The sequence below is a fragment of the Microtus pennsylvanicus genome, chromosome 19 (genome assembly GCF_037038515.1).
Source record: "Microtus pennsylvanicus isolate mMicPen1 chromosome 19, mMicPen1.hap1, whole genome shotgun sequence".
Classification (NCBI taxonomy): domain Eukaryota; kingdom Metazoa; phylum Chordata; class Mammalia; order Rodentia; family Cricetidae; genus Microtus; species Microtus pennsylvanicus.
The window spans coordinates 8423919-8443236 of record NC_134597.1 but is presented as its reverse complement, the minus strand read 5'-3'; the positions used below and the strand labels follow the sequence as shown (position 1 = coordinate 8443236).

Below are 19318 nucleotides of genomic sequence, written 5' to 3'. Positions count from 1 at the left end.
TGAAGAATTTAGAATGACCTGATATAACTTTACTAACCAAATGTCACTGTGCTGCCTTATCTGCTGTGTGCAGAGAATAGATGCAGATTGAAATAGAATTACGCCAATTTTCTCAAATAATTAGAAGTCTTCGGAATCATACTTCACAGAGAAAACTTGGAAGAAGTAATAGTTCTATTTTAATATGTCCGTGTTTAACAATTTAGTGATTTTGATTATCAGAGCCATGAAGCAGCTGTGTTTCTTAGAGAATTCAAAGAACCACAGATCTGGGTTATGTGTAGATACGAACAGCACTTGGTGTCTAAGTCGATGGTGGCATTTCCCCATCCTCCTGCTTCAGAGAATTTGAGGAGGCTGCACAATGAGAACTCTTCTTCCCATTTCTACTAATGCTCTTTATGATTCAGCTCTCCCAAGCACTTATCATGCCCTGGACCAAAGCTTCTCACCAAGCACAGTCTGCTATGAGAAGATGGGGCGGCAACAGGAGCTGACAGTAGAAACACAGTATCACCTCTTCCTAGCGGACACCCCATCCTCTCCCTTGTCTTTGCAGCCATTTATTTCCCACATCAACTCTACACTCTGACTGACATGTCACCGTGCTATTCTTTACAGCCATACCTACACAAATTCTTTTGCATTTATTTTTATTTTTGCTTAGATAAAAACAATCTCTTCTTTCTCATCTCAGAAACTTGCTATTTAAAATTCTAGTTCTTCTTAGTTCATCCCAGTGCCCCCTTCTCCCAGACAAATCTAAGTCTCCAAAACACAATGAATCTTACTTCTCTTGTTATTAAAGTATGTACCTCTCAACATAATTCTGACATTCCACAAAAATTTCCTCATGTGTATGTCTCTTGGTTATTTTCCTTACCATATCACAATATCCTAGAGTGAACTATTTCTGATCCCTCTGGTGTACCTTGACACAGCCAACATAAATGATGAGTATCACACCCATACACAGGTATCTAATTACTATACCATATTGAATAGGGCTCTGTGTGTGTGTGTGTGTGTGTGTGTGTGTGTGTTTGTGTGTTTTCAGTTTCACAGTTTCCCTTCCCTCCTCTCCTCCCTGTCCTTTCACCACCACCCTCTGTTCCTACCCCCCAATACACTCCTCTGCCATTTCTGTTTAGGAAAGGGCAGGTCTCCCATCACTATAAGCAAAACATGGCATACCAAGCTATAGTAAGACTAAGCACCTCCCCATGTGTTAAGGCTGGGCAAGATAATCCAATATGGGGAGTACAGTACCAAGAGCCAGTAAAAGAGTCAAAGACAACTCCTGTTGCCACTGTTAGGAGTCTCACAAGAAGACCAAGCTATACACCTTTAACTGATATGCAGAATCACGAGGTCAGTCCCATGCAGGCTCCCTGGTTGTTGGTTCAGTCTCTTTGATCCCCTATGAGCTCAGATTAGTTGATTCTGTGGGTTTTCTTGTGATGTCATTGACCCCTGCCTCCCACAAACCTTTCTCCCTCTCTTCTGTAGGATTCCCGAATTCTACCTAATGTTTGGTAGTGGGTCCGCATCTGTTTCTATCAGTTCCTAGATGAAGCCTCTCTGGTGACAACTGGGATAAGCACCAATCTGTTCACAGGAGATGGCCAGTTCAGGCTACGTATCTGCTATTGTGATGAGTTTTAGCTGGTGTCGTGAGTAGGGGTCTTTTGGAACTGTCATATCGGTGGTAAATACATCAACGCCAGAAGCAGCAATTTCCTAACTCTCACGATATGCAACCTAACAAAGCTTCTGCAAGACTGATGCATATAGGAACAGTTATGTCACATTTTACATATTCTGATTGTTCTTTGTTTTTACAGAATATATGTGTGTGATATATGCACACTTGTATTTGTGTGTGACTATGATCTTGTGCATTCACATGGAGGTCTGAAAAGGATGTTAGGTATTCTGAATTGCTACTATTTTATGCACTTTAGATAGTTTCTTACTAAGGTTGAGGCTTACTAAAGCAAGTCCTTACGATCCTTCAGTCTCTGTTTCTGGCCTCACAGTGCTGAAGTAACCATATCATGCAGCTACGTTCAGTATTTTAAATGAATTCTGGGGCTTTGAATTCAGGTCCTCATGTTTGTAACAAGTACCATTACCTGTTGAGCCATCTCCCTAGCCCAACGCATCTTGCTTTAATAGAGCAGTTTCACCTAATAGTTGGCACATTTTATATTGTATATAAATGTTTATTTCTTTCTTTTTATTAAAAATAGATTTTTTTCTCACATAATATATCCTTATTTCAGTTTCTACCCCTTCAACTCCTCCTAGTTCTTCCTTACCCCCTCTCTAAATAATTTCTTTATATAACAGAAGTTTTGTCTGGTAAATAAATTCTTTCCTATTGCTGAAACTATTAAAAAAAATCTAAGTAACAGTTTTAGTGTAAAGCCTATATTTTTGCATGTTTGAGAACAGTTTAGAGTTCACTTGTTACTAATTTTGTCATTCACATTTTATAATTTCTCCGTAACTATGGAAATACTCCCAAATGTCTAAAATTTGGTTTTCCCATAAATACTTTCAACATTATAGTTATCAATTTTCTAACATAAAATTATCCTTCAAACAACATAGTGATGCTGCAGTGGCAGATTACAACAAACCATACTTTCAAAATTGCAATGTTGTAATAATTAAGACCACACTAGGATTTATTGGTGCAAGGATCCTCCATCAGATCCAAACTGCTGATGTGGCTTTAATGTGGATTAGGGCGTGAAAATAAATAGCCTTTGTGTCTACAAACTGAACAGCTATCTTGCAGTTCCTTGACGTGTTATGCTGATGGTGTAAAAGTTCTTTTCTTTCTCTTATTATTTTCCCCCTAAGCCAAGCAGTCAATTCAAGTGTCAAAAGCAATTCAGAGTTTAAAAATCAATTTAAACAGGATACTTATTCTTACAGTGAAAATAGTATAGGTACAAAAATTTGACATTTTGTCAGAAATTTTAGTATTAAATGTAAAGGAACTGTTAATTATACATAATCATATATGTTAATTATATACAATCATACCATATATATATACCATAAATACATATCATATACATATGGTATTAATTTGTTAAGGCTGAATACATCTAGCACCTGGAGGAAGGAATGCTAGGCATTCTCACTTATTTCTCCCCAATACAATTAGCATGTTTTAGAATTCAGTGTATTCAGATCCTAAAAGTCCAAGCAAGTCCAGGGTCATGAAACTGTATGATAACAGACAGGACATGAAGTGTGACATATGTCTTTACCTTCATGAAGCAGGGACACCAATGAAAATGTTCAGGACGGGTCACTCTGTTGTTGTAACCTTATTCACCAATGCAGGAAAGAGTCTAAATTGTTATGAACAAACTGCCAATTGATTAGCTGCTGATAAGAGGGAAGTCTGAAAATATCTCCAATCCCTGGAGGTCGTCTCTGGTGTTACCACAGGAATTAAATCAGCAATGAAGTGAGCATTGAATTTCTCTAATCCCTGCCTTAAACAATACGTTATTTTTTTTTATTTTCACATTTGGTAAAAAAAAACATGCTCTTCCTACATTCCTCATTAACACACTGGTCACATTGTTTCATACTTGGGTTTCTATTTTTATTCACTTGACAGTTGTGAACGCAAATTAGAACTCCACCTATAAAATTCACACAATATGGCTGCACAAAAATGATCCTAGAGTGTTAACCCTAAGATCCCGGTCTACCAGTTAGAGTTATGTCTGTCTAACCATTTAACATTCACTGGCGTTATTCTAGAGTGTTAACCCTAAGATCCCAGTCTGCCAGTTAGAGTTATGTCTGTCTAACCATTTAACATTCACTGGCGTTGAATGCATTTCTAGAATGGAGCAGTTAAGCAGAAGTTATGGCATCGTTGCTTATAACTGTAGTGAATTCTGCTATTCTGGCTGCAATAACAATGCCAGATATGCCGAGAGAGAGAGAGAGAGAGAGAGAGAGAGAGAGAGAGAGAGAGAGAGAGAGAATCAAAATCAGCTAAAGACAGACAGGTGTGACCTGCCTGATAAGAGAGAAGCAAACTGGGATCCAAACTGGGATCGTCTGCAAGATCAGTATATGCTCTTTTTTTTTTCCTTCATAGATTTTTTTTCCTTTTTTATTGGCTTTTATTGAGCTCTACATTTTTCTCTGCTCCCCTTCCTGCTTCTCTCCTCCCCTTCAGCCCTCTCCCAAAGTCCCCATGCTCCCAATCTACTCAGGAGATCTCTTTTTTACTTCCCATGTAGATTAGATTAATGTAGGTTTAATTAGGAACCTCATTGTTGTCTAGATTCTCTAGGATTGTGAATTGTAGGCTGGTTTTCTTTGCTTTATGTCTAAAAGTCATTTATGAATGAGTACATATTTTATTTGCCTTTCTGAGTCTGGGTTACCTCATGCAATATGATGTTTTCTAGATCCACCCATTTGCCTGCAAATTTCAAGATGTCATTATTTTTTTCTGCTATGTAGTACTCCATTGTGTAAATGTACCACATTTTCCTTATCCATTCTTTGTTTGAGGGGCATTTAGGTTGTTTCCAGGTTCTGGCTAAGACAAATAATGCATTGTTTGTCACAGCCAGTATATTCTCTTAATGGTTGAGCCATCTCTCTAGGTCCTGGTACAAATTTTTATGAGAAATATCATATTAGACTGGTAAGATGACTCTATGGATAAAGGTATTTGCCCCCAAGCCTGATGATCTAAGTTCAGTTTGGGACCCATATGGTGAAGATAACTTACTCCCACAACTTTGCATTTGACCTACACATGTACATCATGACATTTGTATGTTCATATATATTATATACATATATATGCATATATACATATATTCATAAACATATGCACATGTATTCACACAAAAATGAATAAATGTAATGATTTTTTAATAAAAATGAAATATCTGATCTCACCAACATCTTTGATGTCACACTTGGTAATACTACGAGGAACACAAACTTTGATGTGAATGAATGCACACTGACTTCAAAGATCTGGACTCTGAACAGAGAAGTTTAGAACTATCTTTTCTTGTAACAGAAAAAAAACAAACATGGAATTAAGTCATAAATACTATTTAAATAAGCCTAAAAATAGGAAATAACCAGAAATTATTGATTAATATTTTAATTTTAAGCCATTACTTTTTCTTTGGAACACATAAAATGATGGTGCATTGCACAACCAATGACATCATAGATTTGAACAACTATTAATAGTCCGTTGTTTTCTCAATGATACTCTAGAAGATTCTAAATTTTCATTCAATTTTAACATTATTTAAAACCCTTCATTAAGGCATTCAGTTTAAATGATGGTGACTGAAACACATTCAGATATTTTCACCCACAGTGTGAAGTTGTCTGTTGCTTGCAGTTAACAATACTGTTTGCTTCCTTGCTTTTGATGTTGGGCTCTTCTGAAGAACAATGACTTCTCCTTAAATTATCTTCAATATCTAGTATATATACTGTATGCATTATATTTTAAGCTAAATCATGAAAGAGAATAATTTTCCTCTTTTGTAGGGTGCTGGTATCGGTCTGTGTGCTCAGCAAGTGGTCAGCGTCGTGGTTATCAGCCCTGCACATTCCTAGGAGGATAGAACAATGAATTTCCCTTTTGTTATCTGTCTCATCTGTTATCATTGTCCATTTTTGTAGGTGGAATCCGCTGCCCCAACAGCAGTGCTTTGCAAGAGGTGCGCAGCTGCAATGAGCATCCTTGCACTGTGTACCACTGGCAAACTGGTCCCTGGGGTCAGTGTATAGAGGACACATCAGTGTCATCCTTCAATACGACTACAACGTGGAACGGGGAGGCCTCATGTTCTGTGGGCATGCAGACACGAAAAGTCATCTGTGTGCGAGTCAACGTGGGCCAAGTGGGACCCAAGAAGTAAGGCCTTTGGAATATCTGCAGTAAATTCTGTGGTCAGCCATGCGGAGGATTGGCTTGGGCTTTACTTGCTTCACTAAATGGAGTGTTTTGATGCTTGCCATTCTTCTCCTCAAGAGAAGATTTGTTTGTTTTCAGTGTCAGGTGCTCATAAAACTGTAACTACTTCTGACTCCTGTACCTGGGACCCATAAATTCTATAGAAACCTTTCTACCTGGTTCCCACTTTCAACTCTATTGCAACACAGTCTGCTTTTATTAAGCTATTGAGGCAGAGAAAGAAGTCTTGCTCTAGGCTTGGCTGATCAATAATGACCGTATACAAAGTCCTAGCAGTGGAGGTCATCCATGACCTCCTGTATATCCCTAGGCTTGGAGGCTGACAATCTATTTAATTGAGTAGAAGTCATCTTTCATTTCCCCTAGAAAAATACTGCATCACTAGTAATAAGGCCAACTTATATTTTTCAGTGGTAAAATGAGTAACCACTTAATTCCAACAAAGAGCCTTGGGATAAGGCAGATGTTGTGATAAAGTAGAAAACATATCAGCTTTTTATGGGTTAAGAAGATGGTAACAACAAGGGAAACAATTTGCTAGTGGGAAGGACAAAAAACAGACTAGAGGTGTTAAGGGTATCTTGTGACAACTTTAAGCAAAACCAAGTGATGTCATGAAGGAAAAATCAAGTGAATTTTCTAAAAAAAAAATTACAAATGTTCCTTTGAGTGGGAACATCCCATTTACTTTCTGAAGCAGAATGATGTTTTTAGTGACTCAAATGTTCTTAGCCATATGGAGTGTGGACAGCACAATCAACATGTTTTACATAGGTGTAACTGTGGTCTTGTGTTTCCTAATTATCAGCCAGGTGGCTTTGGTTGTCAAAGCTATGGAAAGTGATAGATAATGAAAAAAAAAAAAAAAAACCTCTGATGTAGTTATTCAATAAACATTAGAAATTACTCTTTTAAGAATGCAAGATATTTCTTTAGCTTTTTGCTATCAGTGACTTTAGCTTTTAGAAAAATTTGTGGGTGTATGAAAAGCATTCAAGTTACTCTTTCTTCCTCCCATCTCTTTTTCTCCCCATCCATATTAGGCCCCCGTTCTCCTTATCTGTCCCTTTTCCAGTTGCATGATTTTGGTTTTGTTCTATGACATTTTCCAAGGGGATGAGAGCAATTGATCTCATATGTGGAAATAAATCAGAGTCCTATTATACACTTTTATCTGGCTAGCATTCCAGATAGTGAAGATATTTAGCACCATAGTCTAGTTATATTTATCATTTCAAATTTGAAAATATATTAGAAAATAAGTGACAAAGAGATACATATAAACTGAGAAACTCTACACACTTCCTATGGTAGACTCAAATTAGTATGTTAATGGGAACTTCACTAAGGTTGTTCTTAATCTCACTCAGGAAATTAATTTGCAGTATATTAAAATCCAATGGTGATGGCAGCAGCAGGGATGAAAGTCCATGTCTGGCAGAGCCTGATACTGGCTGGGATGAGAAAGGAGACAGAATGCTCACTAGACCAGACAGGATGAACAACAGTATACTGATTTGCAAAAGGCTTCCTCTATCTTTCGAAGATTGCAAATTAGAGCTACTACAAAAGAAAATACTCTTCTGGGATGAGGCATGTACATGTGAAAGGATCTCTGTGTGATAGAACCCAATGAATCCAGCATCATGAGATCATTTAATGAGAAGGGTGTACGGATGCTTCAAATCAGACCACCACAGTAATCCAGTAAAAGCTTATATGCCCTACAGCTGTTTTTCAATGTCCTGGATATGCCCGTGGATTTGTTGAGTCATGTAGAGTTCCTTTCCCCTTAAAACTGTAGAAAATTAAGCCAAGTCGGTGAGTCCAAAAGAAAATGTTATTGCCCTTCTCCCTAAATGCTAGGTTAAATTCAATGAACACTTTCCAATACCAGTCATTTGAAACAAAAATGCAAATAGATGCCTTGTTTTAAACTCTTCTTAATAAAATAAATTACTGAGAGATGGCAAAATCAATATTATTGATCTTATCTATCCTCCCAAGTAACAAACTTCAGCTCCTATCACATCTGTTTAATTTGACCTTGAATAAGACTAGGAGGAGGGAGGAATCAATTCTTTGATTTAAACCACAAATGCTAAATACAAACAGTTCCAGGGAAAAGAAGCATGTTGACTAAAGCAATTGCCTCACCAAAGGAAGTCAAAATTCAGTTTATTGGATGAATATAGGCTGGATAATTTATCTTCGTGTGTTCGCTTAATGACTTCATTGTTGGTAATTTTTCTCTCCACAGTTAGCCCAGTATCTTGCTGTGGCTATTTCCAAACTAAACAAATATGTAGAGGGTCAGTGATAACATTGTAAATTCCATTGATTTATTTAAGGTTACATATTTGAAGACCATGCAATTGAGTAATGGCCTCCCATTGTTAAAGTTATAAAATGCCTTATTGAAAAGAATTGCTTTCAATAAGAATTATTGACCAGTAGCTCTATAATACCAAAAGAATTCTTTAGATTATATGTTGTATTTTGTCATAAGATGTTTTCAAGTAAAATTATAATTCTAGTCTTATAAAAATCTAAAGCATAAAACACATAAATTTATGATTCATACTTAGACATTTTCTGCCCAACATTTTAAAGAGTCATAACAATTAGGAAAATCCAAGTTTATTCTCAACTAAGAAGGAAGGTTATTGGCATGTTAAATCTTAAATATTTTTAAAAATCGACTTCCAAATAAACCTGAATCTTTAAAGTAAGAAGACACATTTTTATAATAGTAAAGAGCATTATATTTATGTGTGAGAAAGAACATATAGGCAAATAGTTATAGGAAATATCAGCAAAATGCTATAAAGAAATTATTGGAAAAAATAGTGTTAATTATTGTTACTCACTATTTACTCTTTAAAGGTGACTAATACAGAACTGGGCATGACACACACACCTTTAACCCCAGCACTCGGGAAGCAGAGACAGGTGGATCTCTCTGAGTTTGAGGCCAGCCTTGTCTTCAAAGTGATTCCCAGGCCAGCCAGGGCTGTGCAGTGGAACCCTATCTCAAAAAACAGACAGAAAAAAATAGAAAAGGAAGGAAGGAAGGAAGGAAGGAAGGAAGGAAGGAAGGAAGGAAGCAAGTTTGATGACCTATGTTCAATCAGAGAACCAGGATCCAAGCACTGGCACATGTCAATACCCACACACATTCTATTCACACACACACATATGATAGTAATAATAATAACTATTATTATTATTTAAAAATACTGTCATAATATTTTTTATCCTATTATCATGAAATATTTAGCTACAGATTAAAAACTTTTGTCCTAATATTGATAATTTGAATTCTTACAATTCTTTTATTGTACATACTAGATAATACATGTTTACTAGCGGAGAGATCATCCTAAAGGGAAAGATGCAGTGGTTATATTTCTTCTAGATAGTGTGAATGTCATTAAGATTCGTATTTGCCTCTGTAGCCTTGTCCAAGTAAGGTTGAAGTGAATTAATGTGCCTGTTAAACGCAGCCATGAATGCCAAGAAAAAGAGACTGGTGGCTGTGATTCGTATAGCAACGAAAACTGGTAGGAAATTAAAATAATTGGCTTTGTGGATTGTTAAGGACTGAATAATATTTTTGTTTGTTCTAGGTGTCCTGAAAGCCTTCGGCCCGAAACAGTGAGGCCTTGCTTGCTTCCCTGTAGGAAGGATTGTATCGTGACCCCATATAGTGACTGGACACCATGTCCCTCTTCATGCAGAGAAGGTATGGGGAATAGATTCTAAAGACTCTTTCCCCCAGGACCCTCATTCATAAGGCATTTGACTTCTTCTGGATGAGCAATGTTTGTGATTCTTGCACAGGGCCTTGTCCTAGCTTTTCATAAATGTCGAAACATTTGGGGTTCTTCCTGGAAATAATACCATGCTAGAGTACCTGGTAGGCAGTAAATTTAATGCCAGAGTATGCCTCGGATTTTTATTGTATGCAGCAAATTAAAATGATTCTAAATTTTATTAGTATATCTTATCTTTCATTAATCATGAGAGAATGTATACTGCTCTTGTGAATTTTTAAGAGAGTCTCCAATGGCCCAGTAGATATGGCTTCTAAACTTACTGGCAAGAAATAGCCTGAGACCAGGTTTACTGTGGACTCTATTATGTGGCCCAAAGATGGGAATAAAGCAAAGATAAAAACGACCAAGCTGACTCCCTGCCAATACTTAATGTGCCATGAGGCATTTCCAGGATGAGTGTTTCTCCCCTGCGAGGTTTGGTTTTGCTTTTGTGACTTGCAAAGACTCTTTTTTATCATGGTCAGTCCCCTGATAAATCTTTCTTTGCCCTTCAGGACATGGACTTTTAGTGTTCCCGCTGAGAGAAATTTTCACACCTTCCATGTCACTTACACAGTAACAGCAAATTTTCTCTCAGTGTGACAGACAAAATCGCCTTCTATTTACTCATTTTCTCTCTCAACCTGTTACATTGTCTTTATGTTTTCTTTATGTTTCAGCTTCTTGACTCTCACTGGAGATTTGCAATTAAGAGTTAATTTCCAGTTTAATGATGATTTTAACTTGCTAAATTTTATTTTAAACCACTCAGTTTTCTGAATGTTTAATTGTTTTTGCAGATGGTCATTGTGCAGAGGTGAAGCACAAGTTTGGGGAATTTTTGCTTATGAGATATAACCTCAGTCTGTTGAGCAGGCAGGCGTGGTACTTAAAGTCTTTGTTCCTCTGTGTCAGTTTCTGGGATCAGACGTGCATACACCACATATAGAATGTTTGCTTTTATGTTTTATAGCGTACTATTAAGTCTTATATAAAACTAGACTGCTAGTGGAACAAGAAGATTTTTTTTTCAATTTTCTTTTAAACTTCTCAGTAGCTTTAGTAGAGGAAGGGTTACTGCCATTAGTTTGCTTTTCTGTTTGTGAGACAGATTTTCTCAGTGCAGGTGAGGATATATAGCACCATACCATTTTTGTTAGTGTTCTGTTGAAGACCAAGCCAATAGCTACTCCACTAAGTGAGCTATAACCCCAGTTCACATTAGCTTTTGTAAAATTATTATTGGTTTAATAAATGTTAATTTAACTAAAAAGAAAAGAAAATGTTAATGACATGAATTTTCTAAAAAGCTATGGCATTTTCTGGTTTTTAAAATAGATTTTATTATCTTATTTATTTATTTTCCTTAAAGACATATAAAATATAGTTATAGTTTCTTGGTCATAATCAATTACCATACTTTGCTGTAAGCTGCGATCTCTGAAGTATCTGGTGCTGTTCATCACTTCAGTGATAAAGATTATATATTACATTGTATCACATCACATTATGTTACATTACATTAGATCATATTACATGTGAAACCTTGTAGGGTTTTTTGTTGTTGCTTTGGCTCAGGTTTTGGTTTAGTCTATAATAATTACAAAATCTTATAGAGTGGACACAGCACACTTGCATGTGGTCACTACGTGGCAAATGCTTTAGTTTGGTGGATTGGAAGCAATTTTTCTGAGAAACTTCTGGGAAACACATTTATATCACAATAGAATAAAACTCCTTTAGAAAATTTTAACTGAATCTTATTATCAATTTCCTAATATGTTTATTGTTTTAATACTTCATTAAAGACAGTCATTCTTTCACTCTAAAATGCTTTTTTAATTAGCTACAATGTGTCAAGCTTGATCACAGTCAACAAGGTGATAGATATCCTATGGATATCTCTTAATTTGTGTAAATAAAGCATCATCACTGAGTTGTGAGTATCAGTGAAATAAAAACAGGGTAAAAAAGGGCAGTAATTTCACTTTGGAAAATGTCAAAATAAGCACACTAATATTCTAAGGTAGAATGTATAGGCAATATCAAATTTTCATTTAGCCTTTCACTTATAGAGAAATTCCTCAACACACTGCGAGTATAACTTAACTCATATTCAGCAAGCAGAATGTGCAGAAATTAAAAAAAAATTGTCTTTGAGCAAAATCAGTGAAAAGGGAGAAGGAGATGGAGCATGAAGGACGATTATGGGTATTTATAATAATAATGGTTACATTGAAATAGAAATGAGGTAATAAATGCAGCATTAGAGCACGACAAAATACTAGGAAAAGTTCATATTGGTCCATATTGAATCTGAAGAATTTTAGTAAGATTAAATAATTAGATGACCTATCAAGTAGGGGAAATGGTCAGCATACAAAATATTTAAAAATAAAAATATGCAAGTACGGATGGTTATAACACTAAAGTCTTAACAGAATACTGAATAACCGACACAAGATAAAAGAGAAGTCCATGAGATGCATGAAAGTATAACTTTGAATGCAGTGTCTAGAATGGAATAAACTTGCTGTTTTCCAAGAAGTGAAACAGGTAGAAAGAGAGGATTACAGCAAAGGTTATAACAAAGTAACTAATTAATAAAGATTCTTAAAGTTACTTCCACAGGGTAGATAGACAGCGAGACTAATGTCAGAAGGTTGGGAGATTTGAGGATTTTTAAAGATAGAAGGAAGGAGAAAGAATGAGAAATAGCTAAATGGAACTATGTGGTGTCTATTAAAAGAAGTTAGAAAATTTCAGTGAACAACTGAAGATGAGAGATTGGGTATTCCAAATGAATGTGTAAATAAAAACATCAGAGGTGATAAAGAAGAAAAGGTTCTAATAAGTTACGCCTCTGGACAGTGCCGTGGATCTGAATGATAATGAAGCAACACTTGGGTGCTGATTTGGTATAATGTGAGGTAAAATGGGTTGAGTTGGATTGATCACTTGATCATATATAGGTGACTGTTAGAAGTTAAATCTCAGGTTGCCGCTAGGTGACAGTTCTCTCCTGGATCTGACATGAGACTCCTCTGCGCAGGAACACCAGTTCAGGATCTTGCTGACGTAGAAATAAGAGGTATGAACCAAGGGAGGGATGGAAGGAGGTAAAGTAATCCCTCTTCAGTTGTTAACCAAACGATCAGATGTTGTTTTAGTTTACATACTCTTTTTAGAAATGTTAAATGTTGGTCCTAAGCATAAACCAAAATAAAATACATATTCAAAATGATAGAATGGTGGAACTAAGTAGTGAATGGGGAGGGTATGAAGGCGAACCAAGAAAAATAACAAAGAGAAACTCAAAATTAATGTTTGCTCATGTAATGGAGAGGAAAATTAGACCTGAGATTCCAGTGACCAAAATGAATAATAGAAGCCTAATGGATTCTGAAAAATATCCAGAGAAATGAAAATACCCCTAGCTCTGGATTGTCAGAGGCGTTTATCACCTGAACTTGAAGCGAGAAATCATTTGAACAATATAATAAATAGAGAAACATTGGTAACATTAAATTTCTACTGACATTTCGTAGATCTCTGAACATAGCTTATTAAATATGTAAAATCCAGAGTCAGTATTCAAATTTATATTGCTACAATAAAAAGTTCACAGCAGTGCTCCCAAATACTTCAATTCCTAGTCGCCAGTAATTCCAGTCCCCAATTCCCTACTCCATTAACTATAGTATTCCAATTATTCATTAACATAATTACCACGGCTATAAACATGATTCACACACAATGGGAACAATCCTAACAATTTACCGTAATCTAGAATGTTAAATTGGAACAAGGTGCATATAACCATCTATTCAGTCCACTCTGTGCTCTTCCTTTCCACGACCATTCTTCACAAGCTCCTGGAATGCTTTGAAAACAGACTCTGCTATCAGAAACCCTGCTATCAGAAATGTTGACTTAGTACATATGGTTTGGGCTCAGCTATCTGCTATTATTCTTACTGTTTCTATAAGGCTTATTCAGAAATCACAGCTCTTCTGTCTGGCTTAGGAGTCCTCGCTAGGCTTGAAGGCCATTGTTTGCCCACCACTGTGTTAAGGAATATCTTGAGTTCATGAAAAAGGGTTCTGTTGTGTGAAAATTTTCACTTTCAAATCATTTTATCTTTTAACCACAATAACTTTTGAAATGTTTTATTTTCTTTCCATTTGAGCTTCAGTTGTTAAGACCCCACTGTTCCTGTAGACTGTGTATGAAATATTTAAAAATCTTGCAAAATAGTCTAAACATATCAGGAATTATATTATCTCCATACAGAATTCTATACAGAATTTTTTTCCAATTGAAATTTTACCATACAACGACTCACCCTTAAAAAATGTGTGTATTGAAAGTTGAAATATAGTTCATCGAAGCTGATTAACTGTATATCTCTACTTAAAATCTAAAAAGCAAATTTGAACATTCTTTAATCAGTAATACATTTATACTGACAGACTGTTATCTTTATTGAAGGTAAAGCCCCCGACCCATTTTTAGAAATCATTTGGAGTTATTTATTTAAAGTAATTGCTGCTATTTTTGACAGTTCCCTAAAAATTGTCTTTCACTAGGAAACTTCTTTTGCTTCTCTACATATGGAGCATGATGCTCAGAGTGTGGCCTGAATTGAAGCTCTTGGGCTGCTTAGAATGAATAATAAATAGCTGGAATACTTTATAAGTCATGAGTTTCAAATTAAGAGAGTAACAACAAAATAACCTTATAACATTGAATATACCCTCCTAAGGAAGATTCACAGCAAGTGTATGAGTCCCATGTGGCATGAGATGACATGAAAATAAACTTACAGTAAGGGGAAGGATTTAATTAGGTCTGCCATATTTCTCAAGGGGATAAAAAATACGAAACGACAATTACTTTGCAACTGCACAATAGAAAGACTGGCTGAATGTGGAAGAGTTTCTCTTTATTCTTTACATTTTAAAATATAAACTGATTGGGTTTTGGATATAAGTGGTCTGTAGAAGAGACAATTAGTAAATGGTTAGATGAAATAAGCCCTCTCATTTAGGCATGTCACAGCACATGTCCCTAGAGTGAGGGGAATTTCTCCAACACCAATCGCTGCTGAGAGATTCTGTTATATGCAGTGTGTAGAGGCTGAAGCATTGCTTCCTTTCAGGGAACTCTGGAACCAGAAAGCAGTCTCGACATCGGGTCATCATTCAGCTGCCAACCAATGGAGGCCGGGACTGCTCAGACCCTTTGTATGAAGAGAAGGCTTGTGAGGCACCTCCCACGTGTCACAGCTACAGGTAAAGGTGAAGCGGATGTACATGGTGCACTGGGTAATTCCCGATTCCATCGTTCAAGCTGGTATTCTTTCCACCAGCTCAGTAGGTGTACATTGCTCAAGCAACCATCCCTCACCTGTATTTCAGAGAACCTCTCCATTTCTGATGTTACCTCTCTGAAGGCAAAAATATGTGTCAATTTCCAACTGTTTAGGAACCTCTAGTAGGTGAGAAGAACATCTTATATTGATATAAATTATAAGAAATGCATAAAAGAGTTTATAATTACAAGATACATGTTCCTTAGGAAGGGACTTCTTTGTCACTGGGGAATAATAACCAAGATTGTCTCTCTTATCTCCAAAGAGCCCCTGTTTCTCATAACTGTGAGCACTGAGGCTCAGAAAATGACATTGTTCTACTGAAATGCTAGGGAGAAGTCTGTTCTATTCATCTATTAGCAAGTCTAGGAAAGCTGAAGTCACTAAAACTACGCATAACCTGGAATTTTTATTACAGGAACCTGGCCTCCTTGACATTAAGACCGAAACTTTCTCATTGAACCTTGCTGAAGCGTGTCATTGCAGTCCCGATGAAACACTGTATACTATGGCATTAACTCAAGAAATGTGTGATCACAACATGATAACTAATTGGTGATTAGTGGCAAATTGCCGTATTCATACATGTATCACCAATTCAGAGGTGACAAATGTCATTACTATGTATTTACACTATGAACATTACTGACTGCTTTCCCAACGTATTGATTTTTTGGAATTCGCTTTCAGTAGGGGATATTATAATTTCAGTCGCTGTTACCTCTGCAGTGATCTTCCAAAGTTCACTGACTCAATGGAATGCAACCCTTGTGATGCCAGCTGGGGCATCTCTTGGAAGTATAAATAAGAAGTTCAAATGCTTCCTGTCACTCTGTGAAGTCTGCTTCTACAGAACTTGCTAATGATATAGTCTTGTCTTTCGTGCTATAAAAAGAATTTTGTATTTAATGTTGCCTTTAGAAGGGGTTAGTGAGTAGCTACATTAAACTTAGGTAAAAAAATGAACATGGATAAACAGCCTGCTTTTTGTTAACACATTATCTCTGTGATTTGCCTGCCGTTTTGCTTCTTCTCACTGAGATTTTATTCTCCTCCTGTAGGTGGAAGACTCACAAATGGCGCAGGTGCCAGTTAGTCCCTTGGAGCCTTCAACAGGATGTCCCTGGAGCTCAGGAAGGCTGCGGGCCTGGACGGCAGGCAAGAGGTGGGAGAATGCACACAAGGGTCGATTTGCTTCGCACTTCTTCATTATTTTATCTTGTATCTCCCCCCCCCCCACTGCCTTGTTGCAATTTGCTTTGATATCAGGTTTGGCATACAGAGCAGAGCAGATACGCACAGCTTTACACTAATCTACAAAACACTAAGAAACAGAAACTTAGCTTTTGAAATTTTGTTCTTTGGAATGAACACATAACTGTTGAGTTCTTCCCTCGTTAATAGGTGGAAGAAAATCTGGTTCAGGTTTTGGTTATGGCATAATGATATAACTAAGCATTTGTGTGTTTTTCAACAATGACAATTTATAGAACTTTATTTGAGATCTTAAAAATCACTATGATTCATACATCCTTGTTTGTATATCATACTTGTCCATACACATAATGTAGTATAGCTGGATAGCTTTCCTGGGTTTCCTAATGGTGACAACCCTAATATCACAGAAGTTATCCATGACCCCGATGATACTGGTGCTGGCTTTTAAATTGCATATTTATTTACTCAAAACTTGCAGTACAGGAAGTTCAGACTATCTGCATTTCTACAAAACAAAGAATCCTGTAGAAGTGTGTGGTAGAAAGTTTCCAGATTTGCATTAAGTGCTGGATTTTTATAGGAAATAAATTTCAAGATTTGGAGTATATTGTTTATACCCATGCATGAAATAGAAAAGCTGGGGTTTAGATATTTCATTATTTTAACTTATACAGACTGTCGATCGTTAATACGTATACCAGAAATGTAACATGATATATACTTGCACATGTCTCTGCTTTTCTTTAACCTCTAAAGATGAGCTTTGCTCTTTCATTTGTATTTATTTTCTTAATGAGGATAGAAAAGTTTGAAAATACAGGACAGAATTCCCATTTTGATAGACTTTACTATGAAGTTGAGCCTTTACATTAAAAAAATATTCCTTTTAAAAATAATATATTTTTACATAGTTCTTTTAAGAAGTCTTCATTTGAAATATAAATTTTACTCTATTATTTATATTATTTGTAGTGCAATGCCTGCTCTACATGCTAGGTATGGTTCACGAGTCGGGCAAGGGGCTGGAGTTTAAAACACACACACACACACACACACACACACACAGACAGGTGTAACACCAAGTATGTCCTCTTATTGTGTTCTATGGGAGCTTATATAGGGTGTCTTGACTAATGGTCACACCCTAACCCTCAGCTGCAAGACCCTCAGAAACCACTCCCCTGCTATCAGGAACTCCTGAGGTTCTCATGCTCAGAGCAGCTGCAGAGCAAGTTCTTTACTCAGGCAGGGAGGGGGTCTATGGGTCCACAGTCCCCTATAATTATTGACATGGTGATATTTAGGATTGACTTTTACTTGAATAGCTTCCACTGAGTCCCTTCTGCTGTGGGGGATGTTGTCTGTGATATCCCATGAGCTAACTTGATGTTCTGATCCTTTGTGTCTCAAGCAGTGAGTTGGGCAACACAGACCATCTCCTACTGAGAGTGAAAAATACAGAAATATTGAAAATTGAAGTAAAGTGCTGACTGTCCTGAAGAGGATGGGAACAGGTTCTGGCAAATGTGCAGATTAAAAGCTCTAGGTTTAGGGTCCAGGTACATTTATTTACCTGAAGACAAAGAAAAGTTCTCTGATGGGGTGAATCTTTCCTTGGCTGGTGTGTGTGTGTGTGTGTTTGTGTGTGTGTGTGTGTGCGCGCGCGCGCGTGCGTGTAATACTAGCAGGGACTTGTCCATTCCTTGAGACAGCCTGGGACTATCCAAGTGATGGCCTTCCTTGGTTGCTGGGTCACACAGTTCTGAACCCATCTTTCAGTCTCATCTCTGTCACAAACCTTAGATAAAAACAGCTCGGAATAGAGCTATATTGAACCGAGTCACCCTTCCCACTGTAAATTTTTCTTCACAACAATGTAGAAAAGCAAAGACTTATCATTTGCTGACCACTCTCCCTTTAAACGAAGTATGAATTTATGTACATTTCTGGCTCCACACAGAGTTGCTAATGATCAGGGACATGGGTTAGTTTGGAAGTCAAGATATACAAGTTTCATTTCCAATTCTAGTACAAATGCAAGGTGGAATTTCCTCATCTAATCCTTCTATGTGGAAGATAAAAATTCTGGCTCAAATGTAGAATTCTTTCCATTTTAATATATAACCACACACAAATAGTTCTCAGAGATCAATGGTCAGAATATGAAAGGCATATTTTATAGAATACCACTAGAGAAAATATTGGATATGATTATGCAGGCTAGTTTTGTGTCAACTTGACAGAGCTAGAGGCACCTGAGAGGAGGGAGCCTCAGTTATCTTCACAGGTTTTCATGTAGGCAGGCATGGGGTACATTTTCTTAACTAGTTATTGATATAGGAGGGCCCAACTCATTGTGTGTGGTGCCATCCTGGGCTGATGGTCCGGGGTTCAATAAGAAAGTGGGCTGAGCAAGCCTTGAGGACATGATAATTGCTTCATGCCTTCTGCATCACTTCCTGTCTACACATTCCTGCTATCTTTCAGTTCCTGTCCTGACTTCCATCAATGATAAAGAATGATATGAAATCATAATACAAATAAACCCTTCCCTTCTAAAGTTGGTTTTAGCCACTGTGCCCAATCAAAGCAATAGTAGCCATTAGCAAGACAATGATAAAAGTGGTACACACGTGAAATGACTTCATAATTCAAAACTCTGCTATTAAAAGCTATACAAACTTGAGTGATTCACTTCCTCCCTTTAAAGATAAACACAAAAGCCTTGTAGAACTGGGCTCACATTGTCTTCGTTAAAAGATAATTCCTTCCCCTTCCTGTCAATTCATAACCCTGATGACTGTGCACAGGATATCACAGGGCACAGCAGCCGCAGTATGAACAAGGACATCTTGCTGTTTTGACACACGGTCTGTACAGAAGCTGATTTCTTCTGGTGTTTATTGA

The 19318-nt window shown here is 36.9% G+C and overlaps 1 protein-coding gene across 1 annotated transcript in view; it reads left to right on the top strand.

Moving 5' to 3' along the window:
• Thsd7a (thrombospondin type 1 domain containing 7A) overlaps window positions 1-19318 on the top strand; it is a 365115-nt gene that overhangs the window by 291365 nt on the left and 54432 nt on the right. Inside the window, exons 8-11 of the mRNA XM_075953378.1 lie at window positions 5707-5941; window positions 9631-9746; window positions 14981-15113; window positions 16255-16358. Coding sequence (XP_075809493.1) covers window positions 5707-5941; window positions 9631-9746; window positions 14981-15113; window positions 16255-16358 — 588 coding nt within the window. The remainder of the gene's footprint in view (window positions 1-5706; window positions 5942-9630; window positions 9747-14980; window positions 15114-16254; window positions 16359-19318) is intronic.